The sequence below is a fragment of the Lissotriton helveticus genome, chromosome 8 (genome assembly GCF_964261635.1).
Source record: "Lissotriton helveticus chromosome 8, aLisHel1.1, whole genome shotgun sequence".
NCBI classification, from domain to species: Eukaryota; Metazoa; Chordata; class Amphibia; order Caudata; family Salamandridae; genus Lissotriton; species Lissotriton helveticus.
Window position 1 is genome coordinate 229,267,210 of NC_136069.1, and position 25,090 is coordinate 229,292,299.

At 42.3% G+C, this 25,090-nt stretch overlaps 1 protein-coding gene across 2 annotated transcripts in view; it reads left to right on the forward strand.

Moving 5' to 3' along the window:
* AMOTL1 (angiomotin like 1) overlaps positions 1–25,090 on the forward strand; it is a 431,088-nt gene that overhangs the window by 302,310 nt on the left and 103,688 nt on the right. For both annotated transcript variants that reach the window (XM_078656975.1, XM_078656976.1), the window contains 2 exons: positions 13,530–13,679; positions 17,395–18,298. In XM_078656975.1, the coding sequence (XP_078513101.1) occupies positions 13,530–13,679; positions 17,395–18,298 (1,054 nt within the window). The remainder of the gene's footprint in view (positions 1–13,529; positions 13,680–17,394; positions 18,299–25,090) is intronic.

The following is a 25,090-nucleotide window of genomic DNA, read 5'->3' on the forward strand; positions in this document are numbered from 1 at the left end:
GCCCTAAAACAAACTTTTGTTTTTATATCTGACTAATTTCAGCGACATGAGTAGCTGCAGTGTTTGCGCCTGCGACTCTGAATATCGTGGAAAAATTACGTAATTGACTGGGGGCTGGCAGTGCCTCGACTGCATTTTAAACTGTACTGTTGGTCAACAACACTATGGCATAGTCCATACTTAATAGCCCAGACAGGTGTATCAAAGTGAGGTATGTGTTTTTAGACGTATAAATCACATTATCTCCTCCTGTTAGTTTTCTAGCTAATAGTTTTTCTAACCATCCACCTACGGTAAGTCAATTAGGTTAAAGATAATAGGAAACACTGCAGACCTATACAAAGCGAGCGCTATGGGACTTCTTAAATTGAATCTGCTGATGCTTATCTTGGGGGATTCTGAGCTCCCAAAGTTGGTCACAGAGGTAACATCAGCCCTTCAAGAAAAGTTGTGGACACGATCAACCAATCTCAGGGTGTAATATCTGAAGAATAAGATTTATCTTAAAGGCACAACTATTCAAACCATCTCATTACTTCTTTAATTCAATAGTTTTCCTTTGAGTCTACAGTGAAACTGTTGTCACTATTTTACTATAAAAGTATGTAGAAGTATGTGAACACTGAATGGGCAAAAGTTCCAAGTTTAAATTGGTTTCAAGAAGGTTTGGAGCTGCGCAAAGTTTTGGATACCTGCCCAATGAAACAGAGAAACATTTATTAGTTCCAAATACCAAAAGTAGTTTTGTCTCACTATGCATCATGTGTATCATACTCCAGAGAAATGATCTAAAATGAAAGGACAGAATAAAGATCAGTGTCCCACGTGTAAGCAGAGAGATCTGACTATTGCCATATGTCTATGTAATGTCTTCAGTTGCTATGTCTCTGGTGAAGTGGTTTCGTGTTGTTTGGAAGAAATATATGAAGAACACCTACTATATAACGCTGCCTGTATGTTAGGTGCAAAGTCTCCTCTGTAGCAAGAATGAAGATTATCCCAGACAGTATTGATGCTTGCAACTCTAATAATAAAATTATATTAGCCAGACATAGGAAGGCAGTTTATTTCCCTTATCCATCAATACTTGGTTAAGAGAGTTCCGTCAAATCTCAATTATAGAATAGATAATAGTCCACAATCTTAATACTAATTATGAAAGGCTATTAATGGAGGAAGGTTAGAGAGGTATTACTGTAAAACATCATTAATTATCTAAAGGGAATTTAGGTTGGAGTCTGAACACAGAATATAGCATATTGCTGGTATTCCTGCTCGATTGTCATGGTAAAGGGAATCGTATCCTCCTTAAACCTTTGCATTGCTATTTTCTGGGGATATACCATTCACCTTATCTGCAGAACTGGTTGTTCTGAAGGATCTCTTGTTTTCCTTTTTGTTTTCCAAATTCCGGATGCCCATTTGCAAGTGTTTATTTTCCAACATAAACCCAGGATTACAAAGAGCGGTTGGGATGAGTTATGAACATATACCTTGCTGAACCTAGACCTTGTTGACGCATGCTGTCATCTTCTCTGTGTGTGTCACTATAGCTCTATAAGCTTTTCACTATTAAATGTTTCAACCACATGCTTGACTACCACATGAAAACACAGATACAGAATTCGATGATCAAGGATTAGAATAGAGTGAACTAGGTTCACCTTGTACAGAAACAAATTAATTTACAATAGCACGACATGCGGTGAGGGAGAGCTAATATTGCACAGGAACAGCAATGCTGATTTTTATCATAATTGTGAAAATAATAATAAGGACCGTGGCCCCTAAAGTGTGCACGGGAATGTACGCACAAAGCACGGCATAAAAAGTAGACATAGCCCAGATGGGTTGATATCCAACATTTAGGTACCCGGATCTGACCAGATGGCCAAACCTTTTGTGAGATTGGGCAGCAGGGTTCAAGCTACTGCTGTCAGGCTACACAGGGTAGGCCTGAAGCCATGTTTCTACTGCCACTGTAGCAAGTGTCATAATAAGTGCTGCAGTTAAACAGTAGCTTTTTACTTTCCATGGCATAGTCCTATTTCTGCACCATATTCTAACCGCTTAACCGCGGCGGCAATTCCACCGCAGTGCGGCGGTTTAATTGAGTAGGCGGGGCTGCATTGGCCAACGGACGTGCACAGCACTACTGAGATAGTGCTCGCGATGGCCGTTGGCCGACGCACGCATCGAAGGGGTTAATTACCCTATAGGAAAGTTAAATGTGCTAATCAGGTTTTAAGCTAATTTCTCCATCTTTCAAGGGATCAGGCAACATACACTGGCCTCTGGATAGCAATGTCCCAGTGTTAAAATTCAAGATTATCAACTAGTGAGTTCTAAAAAAGGATAAACTGAGGGAGAACATCCAAAAAGGATGCCACAATGACTCGCTCAAGGCTTCACTTCTCTGGAGTCATGCTCCGTCCCACACTAAATAATGATAATAAATGCATGCTTAACACCTTAGCCGCGGCCGTTGGACAGTGTGCGGGACTGCGTCGGCCGTTGGACGTTCGCAGCACCAGCAAGGTAGTGATCGCGACGGCAGCAGGGAAGGGGTTATACACGTTCAGACACACTTAGAAAACACTGCATCACAACAGAGCTGGCTGCTTGTGCCGGGTATAAAGTTTAAAGAGCTTTTAGGTTCAGGTTGATGTTTAGCAGTTGGGGCCAGGGCTGACTGCCAGATACTGGCCTTCTGAGCAACAGTTATCAGCTTAGCAAAGGGCAATTCACAGTTCCTGTGCGGTTAATCTGCCCTTTTATTAAAGCCTGAATTATGTGAGCATTCAGTACCACCAACGCCCTGTGCATCGTTCACTGCAGCATTTTGGGGGCCGGTTTGCTTTGACGAAATAGTACACACTGTTTTAATGGCACAATAAACTGTTTGTTCTCAGGGAAAAAATAATTAAGGCAGTACAAGGTCCTCATTATTGTTAAATGTCACAAGCAAATCATCACATTTTGAAAATCTTAATAAATGCCAGTGTTGAATTTACACATCAGGGAACTGAATGTAACCATTAACGCTTTCCCATCCACTTGGCAGGCACAAGCAGCAGCCTTTAAATGTATGATTTGAGAATCATTTAAAGGAAGAGCACCAAATCACAGGCTGCCACCTAATAGCCAATTGTATCTATTGGTAATACATAGTCCGTGTCATAATGTATTCCCATTAAAATCTTTGTAAGGCCCTTAATTCCATAAATTAATCACAATACAACATGAGTGAATGCAAACACCCACTATCTTCATGGAGAGACAGTTTGTTCAATATGTGCAGAAAACAAAGAAAACACAATTCAATCAGAAAAATCTTACATTGTATGGTTTATTTAAGATTTCTAGAAGTCATTCTATTATTGTTCATCTATTGAATTTGCTCTTGTTCTTCATGATAGAGGAGAGGAGCACACCTGACATTTAACACGTGTTTCACCCACTTAGGGCGTGCTGGTCTGGGGCTTTTTTAAGGATGAAAAGTGAATTCTGATGAATGCAATATAGAGAACAATGTTTTACTTAATAGTGAGTTGTGGACACACTCGTGTGCGACTGCCCTTTTCTGTTTTGAAAAAAAAGTGCCACGTGTGTAAGTGAGCATGGTGACTAATATCTAGTACGAAATACTTGTACTTCCACATTATTCTTACTAGGTGCAAGCACAAGTACTTTCACATATCGATTTGGCAGAGTAAAGGAGAGGGCATGCTTAATGTATATTGTTAGAAAATCTGATAGAATATGCCGAAACTAACTTTAGGTTCGTGCTGCTGTATACCCTGTATTTGAAACCGAAAGTGTTAGAATCCGAAGCTAGCCTTAGAAGGCATGAAGAGCAACTTTAAAATGGATATCCTGTCTCACGTCACATTGAGTTTGATGGGACTTGCTACTGTCCTGAATGTTTCTGTGCTGTGCATAGTGGGTTATGAATTGTGATCTTGGGTGGGGCGGCAATCTAAGGACCATAAAGTTTCCTTCTTCACCATTGGACTATCTGCTCTCCTTTTTCATAAAAAAAATTAAGGCCTAGATTTAGTAAGCGCTACAAGGATGCTTGCGCAACACTGTGACATTTTAAGCAGCTCTTGCAGGATTCTTTTGTAATGGTAAGCAAATCAACTCAATACTTTGTGCCACTTGGGTACCCACTCAAAACCTTAGTAAATATTCCCTTCAATTATTCATTAATTAATACTCTCTTGAAATTGAGCTGATCAATAAGTATCTTATTCAACATGTGCGACGGTTATAAGCATATATCATATTTTCGGAAAAACTAAATAGTGTTTGTATATTGTGGTGGCAAAATCATCCACTCTGGAAGACGCACACTGTCAAATCCTCAATCACTCAGATAGTTCCCATAGAGTTGGCTGATGTTAAACACATTCTGCAAAATAGCTGTGACTATTCAGATAACAAGGCAGGCATTAATGTTTTACGAGTCATAGTATCATGTGGCCTGTTGTTGAATTGCGCTAGTAAAAGCACTCATGAAGAAACATGATCAGGGTGTTATGTTAGATTAATTCGTATAGCGCACTAATCACCCAAGAGTGTATTCAGGCACTTGGGCAGGTGTATAAGCGTGTGGTCCCCAAGGTGAATATATAAAGAGCCAGGTCTTTAGATGTGAGGAGGAGGGTCAGATGCATCAAGGGAGGTTGTCCCATATCTTGGGTGCGATGCAGAAGATTGAGTGACCTCCAGTGTTGCTTTTACGGATGCGGGGAGTGTAAGAGAGAGTGAGGCAGTGGTAGATGTCTGGTGAGTTGGTGAAAGTGTATGCGGCTACTCAGGTATTATTCTGGTCCTGTGCTTTGTATGTGTGTGTGAGAAGTTTGAATTGGCTGCGCTTGTGGATGGGGAGACCGTGAAGTTCCCTGTGGTGCAGTGTGATGTTTGTGCGGCGCGGGAGGTAGAGTATTACTCTTGCTGCAGTGTTGTGGATGGGCTGGAGTATTTGTGGTTGTCTGACGATTCTGATGTAGAGAGTGTTGCTGTAGAATAGCCTGCTGTTGATGAGTGCTTGCGTGATGGCCTGGTTTTCTTAGGCAATCATTTGAAGATCTTTTGCAACATACATAGAATGTGGAAGTAGGAGGTGCACACTGAGCTCACTTGAGCTGTCATGTTAATCTTGTTGTCTATTAAGATCCCTAGACTTTTTGCATTCTCTGTGGGTGTGGGTGTTAGTCCGAGCTCTGATGGCCACCAGGTAGTGTCCCATGGGAAGGTCTTTTTGGCAAAGACCAATACGTCCATCTTGTTGGAGTTGAACTTCAGGCAGCTGGTTCACATCCAGTCTGCTACCATGGTAATGCATTTGGTGAAGTTTAGTTCTGGTGGTGGTTATCTTGTCCATCAGTGTGAGGATGAGTTGGGTGTCATCTGCGAAGGAGATGACTGTCATATCTTGTGATCGGATGATGTTGGCGAGTGGTGCCATGTTTATGTTGAAAAGGGTGGGTTGAGGGACGATCTCTGTAGTACTCCGCATATCAGTTTCTAGGTTCTTGAGGAGAGCGTTGATTCCTGGAAGTTTCGATTCATCTGGGAAGTGGAGGATGTGATGGAGGTGTTGATGATGTGGGTCAAGTTGATGCTTAATGTTGTTGCTCTCAGGTTGTAGGTGTGTTGGGGCCATGGAACCGTTGCAACCCCTGAATGGATGGGCGTGTTCTTTTCTGGTGAGGGTTGTCCATTCGGTTTCAATTCATCTGGGAAAATTGTGGACGTGATGGTGGTGCTGAATGTTTATGCTCCCAGGTTGTAGATGTGGTGGGGCCATGGGGCCGTTGCAACCCCTGAATGGATGGTCTGCATGAATGCTGCTGTGCCGTTTCTGGTGAGGGTCAGGTGGTAGTCTTGGTTAGTAGTGTGTAGGTTACTGATCAGTACCGTTTGTACCTCACTATCAAAGTGGTCTGCTTTATCACAAATCTCTGGGAAGTACCTTTTATGTTCCCTATAGGGATGTAAGGCATGATGCGGGGGCTGTCGGTGTCCTTCTTGGTAAACATGGCAATAATACTATTGTATGTCACTTTAATCATTACGCTACTCCCAAAAATAATGATTACAATAGAATTAATTTCTGTTTATTTTTACATAGCTTCATTAACCACTCATTGCTTCTATATTTGTTTCAGTTTTTGGTGTTTACAATGTGCGTTTTTTAATTTATGATACATGGTTCCTCAAAATAAAATGCAAACAGTTAGGTATTATTCTTTATTTAATTTGATTTAGAATTCATTTTTTTACAAGACACTTTGTTTACAACTTTAACTCTGCAATTTCTCTAATTAACAGCACAATTAAGACCTTGATAATACACAAACACTGATTTCTTAGGTTGAAAGTTAAACTTTTTTAAGTGTTTTTCTGCCACATTTTAACATTCATATGTTTATATCAGGTTTTCTTTGCCGTTATCGAATTTTATATTACTTGACTTGAAAAAACAAATGATCACATCTATGCTAATGGCATGTTACTTCTGGTTCATGTGATATAAGTTGTAGAGTTTAATATTACTGTCTAGCCTTTTGTTTTAGTCCCTTTTTACTAAAAGTGCACTGTGTGTTTTTATTCTGATTTAAATTTTATTGTACTCTCTCATACCTAATTCAATTGTCGAGCAACTTGCAAATGTATACTGCATTTTTTTGTTTTATTTCACTTATTTATAACACATCCCTTTGTGGTGTAATTGTTGCCACTATATTTATATGTAAAGACGTAATAGTCGAGATGAAATTAATTATGTTGTGGCCCTGAAGAAGCAACAGATTCTAATGTATTTCTTAATTGAGAAATTCGCATAGGCCGAAAACTTTTGGTTACTCATTCCTTTTTTATTTTGAGTACGTCGACTTTGAAAGCTAAAGAATAATTTGAATTCTTTTTGATTGAAACTTCTTCACCTCCACAACCTTTCTGTCTTAATTAAACTCTATAGTGTCCGCGGATGAGGCAATATTCGTTTGAGGGTCCCTCAGGATCAAATATAGCCTGTTTCCCTCATTCTCTGCTTGTGTAGTGTGAGTTTTCGCAACATCTTCTATTCTCTTCAGATGCATGATTTGTGTCATAATTTTAGGCAAACCTTTCCATCCTTTAACAGCTTATTGGATGTCCCTCCATCTCACATTTAAATCCTGTGATTTTTCATAGGTCTGTGAACATAAGTTCGCCCATGAATCAGTTAGTGAAACCTGTTCGGTAGCACCGTCACGTGATACCCGTGGTGCGTTCAGGTTGATTATTGCTTACTGTCCTTTTACCCTTTACGAAGCCAATAGTGTATTAAAGATACCAAACATGATCTCGGAGTCAATCTCATATTCTGTGGTTTACATATACCGAATGGAATGTGCATGGAAGCCCTCAGGGGTGATTAGGCGGACTATACAAATAGATAGATTGATTGATTGCGTGAAGTTTCTTAAATTTGAATCCATTTTCAGAGATTGGGAAGGATGCACCTTGATGGCTGGTAAGGGTATTGGGAGAAAGGTGTAAAGGTCAATAAGACCTAGGGTATAGAGTCATCTTCCTTTTATTTATTTTGGTTATTAGAGTCAAGCAAGCCTGGGCTCTGGAGGGGAAGACGTGATTGATGAGCTAAACATCCCTCACAAGTGTGAAGGTACTAATTTGAAGAGAAATAATGGAGCAATGAATTTTCTAAGCGGCCATGAAGCAGAAAATGAAGTGAGACTGTGGGAGCAGGTAGAAGGCTGGGTCGGGAAGAAGGAAGATGAAGTCTGGTTCTGTGTTTGATCAAAGTTGACAATCATATTTTAATGGTACCGCAAAACATGGCTCCACCATTTATGGATTAAATCTTCTATTAACTCTTTTGGTGCATTGTGTCTCTCTGGCGCACCAAACACACTCCCACTTTTCAGGGGTGGCTTTACCGTCTGTGGGCGGTTCTAGGCATGGAAAAGCTATCCCTGATTAGGGCAGGGTAGGGGGCTAGATATGCGGAATTGTGGCAACCATTTCTTTCCCTGCTAGCTACGGAGTTTCGAGAGGTCACGTGTCCTAGGTATCTGCGCCTGCTGCGCTTGACCCAGACTGAACCTGATGGAGTCTGATGGACCTTATCCTTGCTTGCGGAGACTGCCGGACCTGAACCTGGGGGGGCGGGGGGGATATGGGGGCTTAGTTGGGTTATGGGGAGAATCGGGGTAGGGGGGGTGGGGGTTTGGGTTTCTTGTCTTCTTGGTTTTTGTTTCCCAACTTCTTGACAAATATAGCCTATACAGTAGCAGCACCCGTTCAGTGGGGCCTGGGGGGAGACTTTCTGGGGTGGCTACTTACTCGGGGATCCCTGAGGCTGTAAACCACGACATTCTCATCCACCTCACCTCTTCCCTCCCCCCATTTGAGACGCGGCCGGCCCTTCGGGGTTGTAGGCGGCTTGCTGTGTTAAATACCGGATGCATTACTGTTATCATTGAATCACCTGCACGGTATCACGATTTCAGGCCGGCCCAGCGGGTTGTAGGCGATTTTGTCATTAAAGTTTGCTTCTACAAAACTAATAAAACAAATTTAATACTAACTCTTTTGGTGATTACTCGGTTTCCGTTTTGAAACAATATGAACTAATTTTAATGGCAAAGAAATCAATAAAACAAAAACAGGAATTTGGGTTTAGGGGCTGTTTTCACACCTACACTAATAAATTGGGACTATACATAATGCTATTGATTGCAGGTCAGATTCAGATTAATTAGATGTTTTTCAGCATTTGCCTACCTATGTTCGGATGTAAATAGAGCGCAAACTGTGCTGTAATGCAAAAGAGTGGTGTTCAAGAGAGGGGACACTGTGAGGGACACGTAATGGAGTAAACATCTTTATTTTCTGTCTGATATCTGGGTGTTGTTGATTGGTTATTTAACAAACTATCTAGTCCGTCACTGGGAAGTCAGATTGCATCAGCGTGAGTCTTAACATTGTACCGTCTTGTGGTACGCAACTAAAGTGGGTATCACTCACATTTGGAGTTATATACATGATACGTGATGTAAAATCACTTCTGCAGTAATTTTGCGACCAATTTTATATTGAATTTCCATGAGTAGCAATTTCTTGCCTAGGTGAGGGCCACACTGGGACACTGCAGCAAAATTAATTTTAGAAAACAGACTCTAGGAGAAGGGGATCACCTGCATTGATTGTGCAAGATTATCCAACTGATAGTACCCTGGGGGATGGCGCCACAAATGATAGGAATGATTTGTTTACATTCCTAGGTATACACATAAAGAAAACCCTATGCTCTTCTCTAGCACTGATTGCCATAGCATACTGAAGCCACAAGTCTCTCCTGATAAAAGCAATACCATATGTGGGTTCCTTTTGGCTACAAGCCAGGACTACAGATATGAGTGAGTTTTATGGCACTTTTTTGGTGGCTCAAGCTCCTTATTTCAAATTGCTTTGGTTGTGGTGCTTCTGGTGTTCATCAACCCGGTGATGTATTTGAACACATACATACGTGGAGTCTTTCTTATTGTTCGTCTGCAGGCAGCTTTATCTGTCCTTTGCAAGTGCGAGTGTCATTAATACAAGAGCAAAGCAATCGCTGATGGTGACGCGCCATGCAAGTGGTTCCTACATTGATTTGTACAGTCAAAGAGTCCACAGTGCTCTCAGAAATACTTGAAACTTTTTTTTATTGAGATCAGGGATAGCAGTAAATTATGTGTTGGTGGTGACTAATCACGATATTTATTTTTTTGGGGAGATTAACTGTAAGGTCTTAATTGCCTTTAATGAAAAGTATATATCCGTTCATTCAGTTTTGAACGGTAAACAGCCTTTGCAGCAATGTGTTTACCACGTTGTGACATTACCACGCATTTTTTAGCACATGTATCTTTTTACAACGCATACCCTTACCACGCATTTAAGGTAAGTTGGGAGTGTGGGGTGGGTCTCCCCCACAAATGCATTGTTTTTATACATATAAACAATCCGTGGTAATGGCATACATTGTAAAAGCAGAAGCGTTGTAAAACATGTGGGGTAAAAATTGCGTGGTTAAGTCGTGTAATGTATTTCCCTCTGTTGTTCTGTTGTACAACCTTTTTAACAAAATTTCATAGATCAAAGTGAGAGTTATAGCTTCACACTTTTCTTTTACGTATGCACTTTGATTACATGCTTAATGTATTTCACGTTTTTTGTGCTTTCCTCAAAGCTTTGTACTAAAAGGAAACCTGGAAACCAGCAAAACACAGTGATTTACTCTAGTGAATAGAAATGCTGCTAACTTAGCCATTCTTAATGACATAAGCACATCACCTATGATGACTTCTAGGTCTCACATGGGTAACACGTTAAATTGTAACCTATAGAAAGTCATACTTCCTTCTCTTCTCGATGTGCTAGACACAACAGGGCCATAAATGTCTTCTCAAGTGAAATTGGACATTCATGGTGCATGATATTTGATCAGCTCTCATAAGATCTTCACATGATCTTCAAATTATATTGTTACGATGAATGCATAATGTTCAAGCACAAATACTGGGCACTGTGGGATAAAGTCATACCTAATATTATTTGAATATACTATGGCGTCCTTGTATCTGGAATTCCACCGCCCTCCTCTCGGGAAAGCTAACGTCTGGCACCATTAACCAGTTGTTCTGTCTCTACAGTGTTTATTACTTGACTGGCTCACCATATGTTGAGGTGCATCATGATATAGTGGCTTTATTATTTTAAGAACGTTCTCTGTAAGGGTCAGTTTTGTATAGGCTCAGGGTAATTGAAGATGCCAAACCCTTCTATTTCTATCATGAGTTTTTCTATCATCTATTATTTTAATGTGAACTGTGTAGCACTTGTGTGTATTGTCTAATCACTCGGTGAACTCTATGGTTATAGGTCTAAGATTGACAATTTACAGTATGGTATAAATCCTCTTGCCACGCTTATCTACGGCAAATATTTTTTCCTATCAAGCTGTGAAGGTCATAGTGAATTGGAGTAGCCATTGGAGCCCTGTGTGGAAACCTCTTCTCCTGCATTCACATATTAGAGGAGTTCTTTAGCTGTTTCTGCCCGGTAAAAACACTTAATTCTGCCTTTCATATGAAAACAATCTGAATGCTTGTCCGCGGTGGAAAACAAATTGAAAAATGTAGGTATTCTCCTTTTAATTGGTGCAATCGCCTATCCCCAGGAAATCTCACACACTTTCCTAATCTTAGATTTGTGAACATGGAATTTCCACTCCAGTTGAAGGTTGTTAAAGCATGAAAATCGCATTTACCATCTTATTCTAAGAATCTGGAATGTAATTTTTCCCTCGGAGAATGTTTACTGAATCCCTAAGACAAACCCTGCCAAGTAAAATTTTGGGGAGTGACCGGTTTTAAAAACCTGGCCCTGGACATGATTTTCGTTTGATCTGTGTGAAGAAGAGGCGTTTGATATTTAGACCTTCAATTTAGAATACTTAGCCCTACCATGGCTTCCAGTTAAAAATGATTAAAATATAATCAGCTATTCTTGCTTCAAGCTATATCCTCACTGTTATCAAATATATTTTCCATGGTAGTTTCAACATACAACCATATGGTGAAGTAAACTGATATGGTGTGTGTGCGCCAGTGGAACCTGTATGAGTACTCCCTCCGTTGTGCCTCCCCCTCATTGATCTAAGCCACATCAGGCCAGGTGTTTCCAACGAGTAGCTCACCTGTTACCTGTAAGTAGTTCTCCTATGTTCAGCCTAGCCTAGTAAATTCAAATATTTTTCTTGATTGAATTTATACATGTATGCCAATACAACAAAGCATGTATTCAAGACTAAATTATACATATTGTCAGAACTCATAAGCTGATATTTGGCAAAATGTGGTTACATTTCCAAAATATATTTTCCGTGGATATTTGAGGGATAAATCCTACTGCAATGAGAAGACGTATTATTATCTTGGTTCCTGGGGCTTTGCAATTCTGTGTTATCGCTGTAGTTGTTAATAGCCAATAATTGTTAATGACTCAGGATGATATTCATGGAACATAAGTAGATCCTATTACAGAAAAGGTTAGAGACCCCTGCTCTAGATGGACAGACTTCCATGGCGATGCCTCTTCAATCATGATATGTTGTAGTTGTTTTGCGATGTGATGTTATAGTAAGCGCCCGCTTAGGCTATCTTTCTCATCGCCCAAGGTCGCATGCATCCTCCTGTCTTTATGCATATCCTTTAATAAGAGGGCTTGGAGGACATCTGTTAATAGAGCGTCATCTCATGCCTTGCATATATGCCAGCAGTTCAGTAGGTCTGAGCATTTAATTAACATCTGTAAATGTATTTTCAAAAGTGCTGTGAATAGCTTATCTGTAGTAGTAATCAGCAATCCCAGGGTGGATGAGGATCTGAGTCATATCAGACATGCTTGGACAGGTGCTTTAAAGCTAGGTGTGGTGGATGGAAAGTTCTCAGGAGCAGCAACTTCACACCCCTCTGTATGAACCACCGTATGCCTGTGAATCAAAGATTATCTCCACTGCATAAGGAGATGAGGAGGATCAGATGCAGTCTTGTTTTGTGGTGAAGACACGTGGGCCTTCTATAGTCATCTCCTCACCATAATTAGGGGGCCCAGCTAGTGAAAAGTAAAAAGCTTCTCCTTTTAACCATTCACTTGCAGTTGGGCTGATCCATACTTTTCGTTATGCATTTGTGTGCAAAGAAAAACACAGGTGCAAAGCCCTTCAGTGCTCAAGCTATTCTACATACAGCTGTCAATAGATCACATGATGTTAAGGATTAAATTCATATGCACGTTTATTATAAAAGTCCTATGGCAATTGAGGCAAAAATAATCAGCATTCCACTAATTCTAATCTTAGCAAAATTAAGGTGTGTAAAAATGTGGGAGCAGGCTGTTGGTCAGTGGTGGGTGTGATCATACATGTCAGTGTCACAGGGGGTATCATACATGTCAGTGTCACAGGGGGTATCAGAGGGCCTTGTGGCACGGGTGTGCCCAAACCCTTCAGGGGGCCTCCATTAAGCCCAGGGCTAATAAATAGCTGGGAGAGATGAGACACTCGGGGAACGCTCATCACATTCTGCAGGAGGGGATCATTATTTTGTGTTTCATCTGCTTCCTCCTTGATCAGAGGTGTATGAGTAATCTAAATTCTATATATCATGCTACTAAAAGTGTGTTCAAAGACCTGGAAATCATGGTAATTATGGACATTCAGGTGCTTCTGAGCAGTGGTCACTGTAAGGATGGATGAACAGTCTTTATCTCCTCATGGTCAGCTTAAAGCATCCTATACATGGCTGTAATCTGTTCACCACTTATCTTTCTTAATACAATATAATAAAAGCCCCAATGTTGCTAAATAGTTTTATTTTCCTGGTTCGGATTTATATAAGAAAATAATGCAGCTTGTGTCTGGCTTTGTGATGTTTGTACCTTATACCTTCCATGTTTGTGTATTCCAGGCCCTCCACTTATTTGCCTCAGTCGCAGTAGTCCTGTTCACTGTTCAGAAGATTTCGGCTATGCCTTCCAGGGCCACCAATTGTATATCAACGAGAGCGAGGGCCCATCCGTGACTTCAGAGACCACCGGCTGTGTGGAAGAAGCAAGTGGTAAGGCAATACAATTCTTGTGTATTCACTGACACAAAAATGTTCTATCTTATATTTTTATTAAGTTATAGTTTTAATTGGATGGAGTGTTGTAGTGTGAATTGTCTGAAGATGCTTCTTACATGAGTGAGTGGGGAAATAGTAAATTGTAATTTCATTTTTATTGTGTTTCATAGCTCATTGTGAGGCACCACAACAGACAGATAGCACGATGCACAATGGAGAGTAATTGATTGGAAGGTTGTTGTACCTTGGCCAGAACTTCTGTCATGGGAATTCCTGTCAAGTTACAAAACATTCGGTGAACAGCCACTGTCTGTTCCAATGGCTGTTCACCAAACTTTACTAAAGTTGTAGGTTTTTTTTACCCCCAAAAAACTATGCTTCACACCCAGTGAGTTTTTTTTTTAGACTCTCGTTGCTAGATTTTTTTCTGCCTACAATGGACAGAAAAATGGACACCACACACTTACCCTAAATGGGACAGGCAGTGTAATGCTCTTCCTCTAATGGCACTTACTCCATTGGGCCATCAACGGACACTTTTCAGTGAAGAAGCCAATGGGAGTTCCATCGATGGAGAACTGGTGATCCTCATGAACCTAAATAGGGCAGTCAGACCGTCGGTTCGGTGGACTTGGTAGTCTGTCAAGGTCTGTGGCAAAGTACCCCGTCTGATTAACTCTAAATTGGGCATATGTACAAAGTGTTTTGCTTTGGTGCACAAGTGGAGAGAAGTTTTTTGGAGAATACTTAACCTTCGCACCCAAATAGAGGATTCCGAAAGCTCCGAGGGGATAACGGGGTTAAACTGCACTGGATTCCCGGGTAGGGCGACATTGAAGGTGGTACCTGGGTTCTCTACCGCCCTATTTGAAGTGTATAGTGGTAATGCATTGCTTATCAGAAAAGCTACGAGTAAATTTACTTGCATTTGGACAGTGTCCTTGAAGTTTCATGGCCATCTGCCTATTGCAAGTGTTGAGCGATTCCTCACAAGGAGTATGTCACATCGGTTGCATGCTGTAGCACACACACTGCGAAAAGAATGCTGCTCTGAGCCTTATTTTACTTATCTACTTCTGAGTCTGTATTTTTTCATATTAAGTTTTTAATCACATTGTTTATATAGAATAGTGTTAATTCCCTGAGTGAACCTTGTCCCCCTAAAAGGCAGTAAATAAACCTCTTGTACTACTTCTTCCAAGGAAGCCTTTGATAGAATGCATGTCCCTGACCCCTCCATATGAATCCGCTTTGATGTGGACATGAATGTATTGATTCCGGAACCAGAGAGAATGGCAGTGGAACTTCTTCCTGATTTATTCAAACATCCTTTGTCAAACTCTATTACCAGATGAAATCATTAAATGAATGGCTGAAACCAATTTACCATCACGATTCACCTCATGGTGATTTGTAGGATTAATTGGAATAGAAGATATGCTTTCCAATGAGTACATTCATTTATAAGTTCTATGACACTCGCATTTATAGCACTCTTTTAATGCTTCGGGTGATCTTGCGCTGAGAATATTCTTTATTTGCGATGCCAGCATGGTCCTTAGTGTTAATGCAACCTTGCTGCCCTAGTCCTAACTGTTCCTCCATGGAGGTGATGTCTTCCTTAATAACACCAACAAGAGAAGTAAGAAGCTGAAGAATGGAGGCGCTAGTACAGGGCCGTTTGTCCACAAAGAGAGCCACACTGGCATTTTGCATACCCATGGTTCAACAAAAGAAACACTGGGCCAAGAGGGGTGGCCCAGCCCAGTCTCCTTCAGGCTCAGATGGGCCCGCTTTTGGCTCCTGTCTTCGGCCGGACACGCGCCCAGGCGTGCCACTCTTCTTATAAAGCACTGAGTACCAGCTCCCACCCCCAGCAAGTGCCCCTGTGTACTATGGGTGATGTAGTCTCAGACACCTTGTCCATGGAAAGCCCTACGCTGCGGGAAGAAGTGTGCTCCTGAGTTTTAACCTCATGCTTCATGAAGATGCTCCTGTGTTTAAGGTGAAAACACATATGTGTTTCTTTACCACTTCCTCATGGCCAGCAATGATGATTTTTCATTGGTGGCCATTGTGTGTAGAAAAAGTGACAGGTGACCGCTTAGATAAATATGTATGTTCATTACAGGTACCTTGATCAGGCAAGAGGTTAAACATTTTAAGGATTATCCACCAACCCTGCATTCTGTCTCTTTTTGTCAATTCTGGAACTGATGTGTACAGTGAGACATAGCTATACCTTTTGCATTTGTGACTTCTCTCAGCTGATCATGATAAGCAGTCCTCTAAATGGTTCTTCTGAGACCAAGATCATAAAGATCTCAATGTGTTGAATGTGTTGCACACTCAGAAGGGTATTATCCCCTGGGGAAGGCTTTTTCCCTTATTTTCCCATTGCCATACAATTCAAGAATTGATTATGCATTCATGTTAAGAAGATGCATGATTTGGATATCTGGATAGAAGTCTCACTGACAATTTACCCATCTTATTCTCAATGAGGAAAACAGTCTGGCAAATGGCTGTTGAATGTTTCAGAGGTCCAGAGAGTCATGACAGATTTTTTTTAAGTTGTGGGCACATGTTTATGATTTGCGAAATATTCAAGTTATAGCTTGCATTCAGTTAGGTGTGGGACTTTTAAGCCCACACTAGAAGTGTTGGTTATGTTTTTCAAAGAAGAAAGATCAAGACGAGGTAGAATTAATTCATGATATGGAATGTGAACTGGCTGCAGCAGATACTAAATCAGGTCACAATGTAGTTAGACCGTAAGATTTAAAAACTAAGCCTTGGAGTGATTGATCTTTCACCTAATAAGTGGACCCAGTTCTATGTTCTCATTCAAATTACCTTGAGATTTATTGTATTGGGAATGTCTTCGCTTGTGATCTTGGACTGAGGTAAAGAGAAAATCCATTCCCGTTATTAACTATCTAGTTAGAGGGGCAGTGTCCACGGATGCCAATTTCTTCTGTTAAAATGTTTATTATTTACAGAGTTAAAGAAGTAATAATATTTAAGTAAATGCTAATGAAAAAACGTACATTAATTAATGTTTGGGTAGAGTGTTGAATAGTAAGGGTGATGGCATCCGTAGACCAGGACATTTCTATAGAAGAGCTATAAACTGGTATAAGTTAATTGACTATCATATGATCTGACAGGCTCTCAGATTATTTGTTAAGTGTCACTTGCTAAGAAAGGAGTATCTTGCAATTGCTGTTGGAAAGTGAAGATTAAAGAGAAGAAGGGACGGTAATTTGAACATCTAAAGTGGATGTTGAATTGGTAAAGTTTCAAAAGAACAAACCAAACACTGTGGCAATGTGTTATACTCGACATTTTGATCACAGGTCCAAGTAGTGCACTGTTTATTTATCACAGTAATAACCAGGTGCTATGAAGCTCTCACCCTTCATTAAATTTTGGAATTTAACATGCTAAATGTTCTGGAAAAGGTGGAGTGTGAGTGAAGAAATGAGGGATGGTATTGCTTTAAATGCCGTTTACAAATTACCAAAAGAATAAAAAGTAATGACATATGTGAGAAAACAAACTGTGTAGTCGAAGTTTTTGCAGTATTGGGCTTATGGTGGCTACAACCTTTATATGAAAGTTACTAAATACACAAAATAACTTTTGTTCAAATGTGTCAAATGTATTGTCAGGAAAATTGACATGTCTTGTTTACTTGTTTGTTTAGTTGAAGAACATCTTTATAACATTCAGGACTTCCTTACCATCTCGGAGGTGGAAATGAGAGCTTCGGAGGATGGTTCTGCTGGCAGAGTGTTACAAAGATTGATCCAGGAACGACTAAGGTATGGAACCCGCAATGAGAACATGAACCTACTGGCAATCCAACACCAAGCCTCGGGGAGCACCGGACAGCCTAGCAACGCTGCAAGCACTCTTTCATCCACTGAGAACCTCTCACAAGAAGACCCACAAATGGTCAACAACTCCGCCCGCCAGGAACCTCAGGGGCAAGAACATCAGGTGGACAACACTGTGATGGAGAAGCAGCTCCCAGCAGCCCAATCTCAACTAAATAACGAGGATCTCCCTTCCTACGAGGAAGCCAAAGCACAATCGCAACTTTTCAGGGGGCAACCGCCAGTTACTGTTGGGGCAGGTTATTGCGTCACTGGAGTGGTGGCCAATCACAAATTAAGAACAGAGGGGAGGCCCACTGTGGCCCGAGCCAGCAGTGGGCAGGCGCACAAGGACGAAGCTCTTAAAGAACTTAAGCAGGGACACGTCCGCTCTCTCAGCGAGAGAATAATGCAGCTGTCGTTGGAGAAAAACGGGGCTAAGCAGCATCCACAGACCTCAGGGATCACCAAAGGACTGAAAAGTGAGACTCCGTCGCCTGTTCCAATACCTGGAAAGGGGCAGGATCTTAGGGGACCGCCCCCGGACTATCCTTTCAAAGCAAAACAGGTCATGTCTCCTGTGAATAAGACTCCAGAACATGGACTTTTTTATAATGACCAGCACACTGGGGGCATGCAGGATGCTTTAATGAACTACTCAGCCCCCCAGCCAATGAGAACAGAGGTTGCAGTCCTTCGATACCAACCGCCTCCAGAATACGGTGTTACAAGGTAATTGCTCATTCTCTCTCCTTTTGAGAAACATGTTCTAGATTCTGTTCAGATCTTTGTCCTGATGATGCAGCTGCAAAGCCTTTTCACTATAAAAGGGATCTAATGCGTCATTGTGTATTGATGTACATTGTGCACGTGGATCTGCATTCTCTAAGATCACATGCTTCAAAGGCTAATTACTGTATCTCCATGGAAATGCATTTTAAAGCTAAGAATATCTTATGCTAAAAATATCAATTAAGTGGAAGCATTACCTTGCTCCTTGGAGTCAATCAGGCTGAGGCGACGAGGCTCCAGAGGGTGCAGAATGCTGCTGCACGGGCCATTGTAGGTCTTCCGAGACGATGTTCTGTCTCTCCTGTCTTGGCCTCTCTGCACTGGCTTCCGGTCAGACAGAGAATCAAATTCAAGGTTCTCTGTCTGGCATTTAAGATCTTAAAGCTTTCTTCTCCTCCGGCCCTGACAGGCCTTATTTCTTCTTATGTCCCCACGCGATCCCTTAGATCCGAAGCCCAGTATCTGGCGAATAAGCCTAGGTTCAGGCTTAGCAGGATGGGAGGACGTTCCTTCCGCGTGTTGGCGGCAGACTTATGGAATTCCCTTCCTGTTCATATTCGGGCCCTTAACAGCTTGACCCTTTTTAGAAGGGCCATCAAAACCCACTTGTTCATCTCTGTAGGCTAATATCTCCCTCTGTTAGCTCTGATCTGTTGTGTTGTTGCATATGATCAGGCGCCAGGACGCCCCTTCGCTGGGGCAGCTGTTGCGCCTAATAAATGTTATTAACATAACATAACATAACATTACAAATGTGTGTGCAGTGTGTTTGTGCATCTCATGAGCAGAGAGATCAGGGTGGTGGAAGTTGTACCCTAGAGACTGTGAGAAACCTATTGAATCCATTTTTGTTAAATGCTATTTAATTATATTGGAAGATGAGGTAGAGTAAGGGAGATAAGCATATAGATGCACGTATGTGTGTATCATTGGGCATGAATCATCTTGCAGACTGGTAAATCAGCTACTGTGTGCCAAGTGCTAAACTAGTTTTTATTTTTTTTAATATCCACTCACTCCGTGGAGTGAGGTTGGGCGGCAATGTAAAAGATTAAACCGCATTATCCTGAGCTCATAGCATAGAAATTGCATGCAGAGTTAAATTTTGCCCCCGTTGTAAGCACACAGGCACAGATTTTTCTAACACTGTGTGCTGAGTTTGCGTCACAAACTTGACACAAACTTGCACAAAGTGTTGAATTGGGATTTACTTTTCAAGTTTTGTGCTGGAAAGTAGCCAACTAGTAGAAACTAATGCAAAGTACCGCAGGGGGTTGTACCATCAGTGGTATACAGGTGTTCCCATGCAACCACTCACGGGTTTTGATGTAAATCCCTATTTGCTGACCGTTTTTTACATCACAGAATTACTCTTCTTCGAGGGAGTGGTAACATTAGTGAAAAGCTTTCCTTTCTGCAAACTTTTCAAGCTGTGCAAGTGTGCCGGACTGCAGCACCCATGAAACATGTAAGTTGTAAACGTGTGTAAGCATAATAATTTTTATGGGCTGGCTTGATAGCATAGCTATCGCCAGATAATTATGTGAGCATCACAAGAGCAGGACTTTGACTCCATCCACATGTTGGGATCCAGGAGTAGACGTTGTGATTGGGCAGTAGTTGTGTGTTTCCACAAAAAAGTGCTTGCCCTCCACCAGCTGTGATCCTTTTTTCTATGTATCCAGTTGGCTGCGCTTGAAGTTTCAGGGTCCCACACATGACATTGTAATGCTCTAAAAGTGTGTTAGCTAACTATATAATTTATGGTGTTTGTCTTTCTCTGGCAGCAGCACAGATGGGAGGAGGGCAGTCATTAACCTGCATGGATTTTTAGGTCTGACTTGACAGTACAAATGTCTCTTGACATTTTAGCCAATACTAGAATTATTCTGCTGTTTTTTTGCTTTTATAGAAATACAAATCTCTTCCCATGCTATTTACTTGTAATGCTTTATTTTACCATACAACATTTCTTTAAACCCAGACCCATTGGTATTGCCAATGCTTGTTAATACAAAAGTACCCTTCTAGTACAAAATCTATAGACATCACCCACAGACCCTTGCACTATGGTGCAACAATGAGTGGCCGCTCCTACGCTATGGCGGAGGAACGTTGCCACACTGCTTTCTCACAGTGCAAGAAGCATAAACATAAAATTGTAATTATTTCTAGTGATTGCCATTTTATGTTTCCTTTGCCGGCGGGTTGGCGGGGCTGCTCTGCTTACGGAGCAGGGCAGGGGAGGAGTGGTCTGCCGACTCCTGAGTGCACAATGACTGTTTGGTCTGACCTCTCGGGCCGCCCAAACCAGTCATGCACACTTTCCCCTTCCTCATGCAGGCTGCATTAGAGCCTGCATGGAGAACATGCCCACCTCTCCAGCCCCTGGCTGGGTCCCGCATGCAGCGTTGTGATTGGCTTAAGGGTGGGAGCCTGCCTGCTTCCTGTTCCTGTCAGAGGCAGGAGACCAGGAGCAGAGATAACACGGGACCCGGCCTTGAGGGAAGTTTAAAAAAAAAATGTATTCTGACCCCCGTGACCTGCCCCCCCGACAACCCCCCACCTGCAAGCCATGCCGGCCACAATCGGCAACAATGTGTGTGTGCCACAAGGCAGCCTAAAGTGATCAATACCTCAGTAGAAACACTGGTATTCTGCTCTCTTTCATGCAACACAGCATAGCAACTTTCGTGAACAATTAGTAAATAGACCCCTCAGTGTGATAAGCAGCCTGCGCTGCTAAACATATTTTTTAGCATGATACTTTGAATGAGTGCATACAGCGGAGGTATCACGTGTCCCTACAATCTTGAGCTCCGGCAAATTAGAGAAACGATTTACTAAAACCATAGCATGCTTGAGGTCATCTGCAACACCACAAACAGTCTTATGTGAATTCGCAATCTCCACCATAGCCTGATACTAGGTCAATCAAAGTCATCACATGTGACGTCTCCAAATGATCCCTGGCCCTACAATCATCTCACAGATGCACCTTCCCCCACGTTGACATCCATGGACTAACCATCGCAGTCGCAACTCCACCACTCTATTGAAAATCTGCAAGTACCCATTAGGTTCCCGTGACCGTTTTCTACCTATAGCACAACAAAGCTAGCTCATCCCACATGTTGCCATGCAGACTTTTTTCTACAAGTCATCCCATGTCAAATAGTCTCCTGCTCTAACAGCTTGCCTTCATATAATCTTCCTCCACTGTATCTCTCATTCAAAGTCCAACTTTCTTTTTTCATTCCCTCTTGACAACGCAGTCCCCTGAAAACCTTTTGCTGCCAATTATTTAGGATATACAAGGAGATGACCGTGGCTCTGCCTCACAAAATACGACCCGTTCACCTAATGCTATTGGGTCATTCCACTTCCTACGGAGTGCTTGCATTGCCATGCATGGGGGACTAGTTTACTGCTCAATTGTACGATGATGGTCAAACATTAAATTGTTTATCTTCTAGCCCAGGATGAGCCTGCACAAAGCAGCTTCCGGAGCCCTGCATGTGTCATTTATGCAAATTAGAGGGACCTCGCACATTCTCCTTCGCCCGGGGCCCCAAAAATCCTAGAACCGGCCCTTGACGCCACTACACACTATTGCCGTCATAAAGGAGCTATGAAGGGCTGCTAGTGTTGTGCAGAGCTGCATCCATGTGGAGAATATTTAAGTACAAGGGGGCATTGTGCTGATTATATAAAGTCCTGCCGTTCAGTAAGTTGGTTCAGTTTTCATAATTGAGGTATTTATATATTTACTTACTAGATCTGAGCTGATTTGACATACTAAATAGCATAGGAGCCAGTGGAATTGAGCAAAGGAGTAAGAGACACTGACACAGTCCTAAAACTTATATGATTTATATTTCTTTTGACTCGTAGGTATATATTTTTTCTAAATGTATTTATCAATAAAATCTTGCCATATTTTCTTACCAATGTATTGGTCTCAAGCTCTCTCATGTTCCTTTATGGTTAAAAATGAATGCATCTCCCAGGCGCATTGTGACCTAGGTGATGCTAGCACTGACCGGCTTCTGATACAATCCTTGCTCTTTACATCATATCCTGCATCTCCAAGTGCTACTCAGGAAATTGCTAGATTTCCATAGCGGGCAGGACCAAGGATCCAAGGGATGGCTGAATCAGTTTCTCTGGAGTAAGAGTACGTAAATTACTACATATGGTGGGTAACACTGCTTTAAAGTATACTCTCCAAATTCCAACTGAGTTCAAGAAACACGTGATGCTTTTCAGTCAAACATCACAAGGTGCATCATAAATAACAGGGCCGTTCTTTAAAAGCCAATGAATGCAAAGGTATGTGGTGGCAGTCCCCAAGAACTGCGCCAACTCATGTCTTTAGTAGAACAAATGAATATGCAAATGAGTCAATTTGTAGATCCATCATGTGTATATGTATCTCAAAATGAGGCCAGATTTTCAGACATGGGGAGCTATATTAAAAGCAAGCGGCAGCATATCTCTTTGGCAGACATTGTGCATGTGCAATTAGGTTTGATAAACGAAGCTGTAAACATTTCAGAATTTAATATAACAAATGTAGTGTGAAATATCAATTTAGGTTCTCAGGAGCAGCTCAAAATGACAGCTGCAAAACATTAACCTAAATTAACCACAAACACCAAATGGGACTTTATCCTCATTGGAGAAACTAGTGTGGGCTTAAGTGATCAAACAGGCATTGTGAAACTATAAAATGCCGCTCGTGGTGTCTCTGGTTAGTAATCATGAAGACAATTTGTTAAGACAACTGTTCTGAGCATTGGACATAGGCTTTTGCATCGAAATCTTTGTAAAATCAACATGATTAAAAAGGAGGTATTTGATTAGGAAACTTGGATGAATCCATAACAAATGACTCCTCGTATCACGCAATCTTCCAGATCACATACTTCTCTAGTATAATACAGTTTTGCAGCATGAATCTTTCTGGATTCACTATGCTGTGCATTATTCCGCGGTCTAGTGGTTGGGTCCGGAATCGTAGTCTTTTCTTTTTTTTTTTCTTTTCTTCGTAGCCCAGGTGGTCGTCAACGTCCCACCTTTTGGTGTCCTTCCGTGACGTCGGCCGCTTCCTGCGGAAGCTCCCACCCTTGGGCGCCATCTTCAGATTCTTTTTTCTGCCGTTGGGTCTGGATCGTTCCCGAGAGGCTCCAGAGTTTTGGACAGGAAAAGACACAGAAGGGTCAAATTTTGCAGGAAAAGACTGAGAAGACGACGAAGAAGAACATATAGAAGCCGGGACGACGATGAAGAAGGAGAACTTCGAGCTCCAACGGAGAATGTGCATACAGGGGCCCCCTGAGCGCGAGAAATGGACAACACCCCTTTCAAATTCTGCCTTAACTGCCACCACAAGTACGCGCAGAAGGACCAGCACCCGGTTTGCAACCTCTGCTTACCGGTCGACCACGAGAGCAAGGACTGCAACGCTTGCTCGGCCTTCACACCGAAGACTCTCCGCATCAGACAGCGACAGAGAATGGCCAACTACACCATGCAGAGAAAGGGCCAACCACCATCCCTTCGAGACCTGGGACTCTCGACCGACGAGGAAGACTACGTCGCCGGAAAAGACGGCGGCTACACGGTCGTAGAGACCGATAAGAAAACTTCTAAAGAGGTAGGAGAGTCGTCGACCCCAAAAGCCATCGAAGGTCTGAATCAGACTCTCGAAAAACTGAGTTGAAGTCCTCGAAGGGAGCACTGGCGCCGAAAACCTCGTCGCCCGCAGCTGCATCCAAGGACAGAGAGCCCAGCAGATCATTCGAGAAGGACTCCCAGGCGGCGAAGACCGGCGAAAAGCCAAGGTCGTCGAAGCACGTCCCCCAAAAGGAACGTTCGACTTCGAAAGAGAAGCCCCTAAAGCTCGCCTCGATGTCGACAAAGGAAACGAGGCCCATGTCGACGTCGAAATACACGGCTAAGAGACCAGCCGAACAGTCCGACGCCGAACAGGCCGCCGAACTGGAAAGAAAGAAAAATGGCTCGAGGCCGAAATGGATAGCATGCTACAAAGAAAGAAAGAGTTTGACGAACGCCTCAAACAATTCACGATTCCGTCGAAAACACAGACTGTTATCGTCGAAGTAGAAGAAGAGGAAAAGCCCCGAAACTCTAGAACATGAAGAGGATGAAGACTTCTACTACGAGGAGGAGGGTGACGACGACCAGAGGACGTGCCTCGGGTCGGCATCATTGGGGACTCAGGACTTGAAATGGCAGGACCTCGACACCGAAAGTCCAGAAGAGGGCGTAGACACGTAGCCTTCGAGGCCTTCGCCGCCAGACGACATTGGGGCATACAATATGGTGATCAATAACGCGGCAACAGCATTTGGAGTCAAACTTGATGAAGAAAAACAAAAGTCTGACTTCCTATTGGAGACACTACTCCCCACGCAGACCAGGAGCCAGCATCTCCCAATGCTTGACAGTGTCATGGTTCAGGGGAAGGAGGCGTTCAAAGAACCGGCGACATGCAGGTCCGTGACGCCGAGGACGGAGAAGAAATACAAGCACTCCACGAAAGATCCCCCGTACATCAGAGGGACAGTCCTGGCGGACTCCATTATCACGACGACCGCACGGAAGAGGGCAAATGTGCCGACGACATCAGGGCCACCGCCAGACAAGGAAAGCAGGAGGATGGACCTAACTGGGAGAAAAATAGAAAGGAATGCAGCAATGCATTGG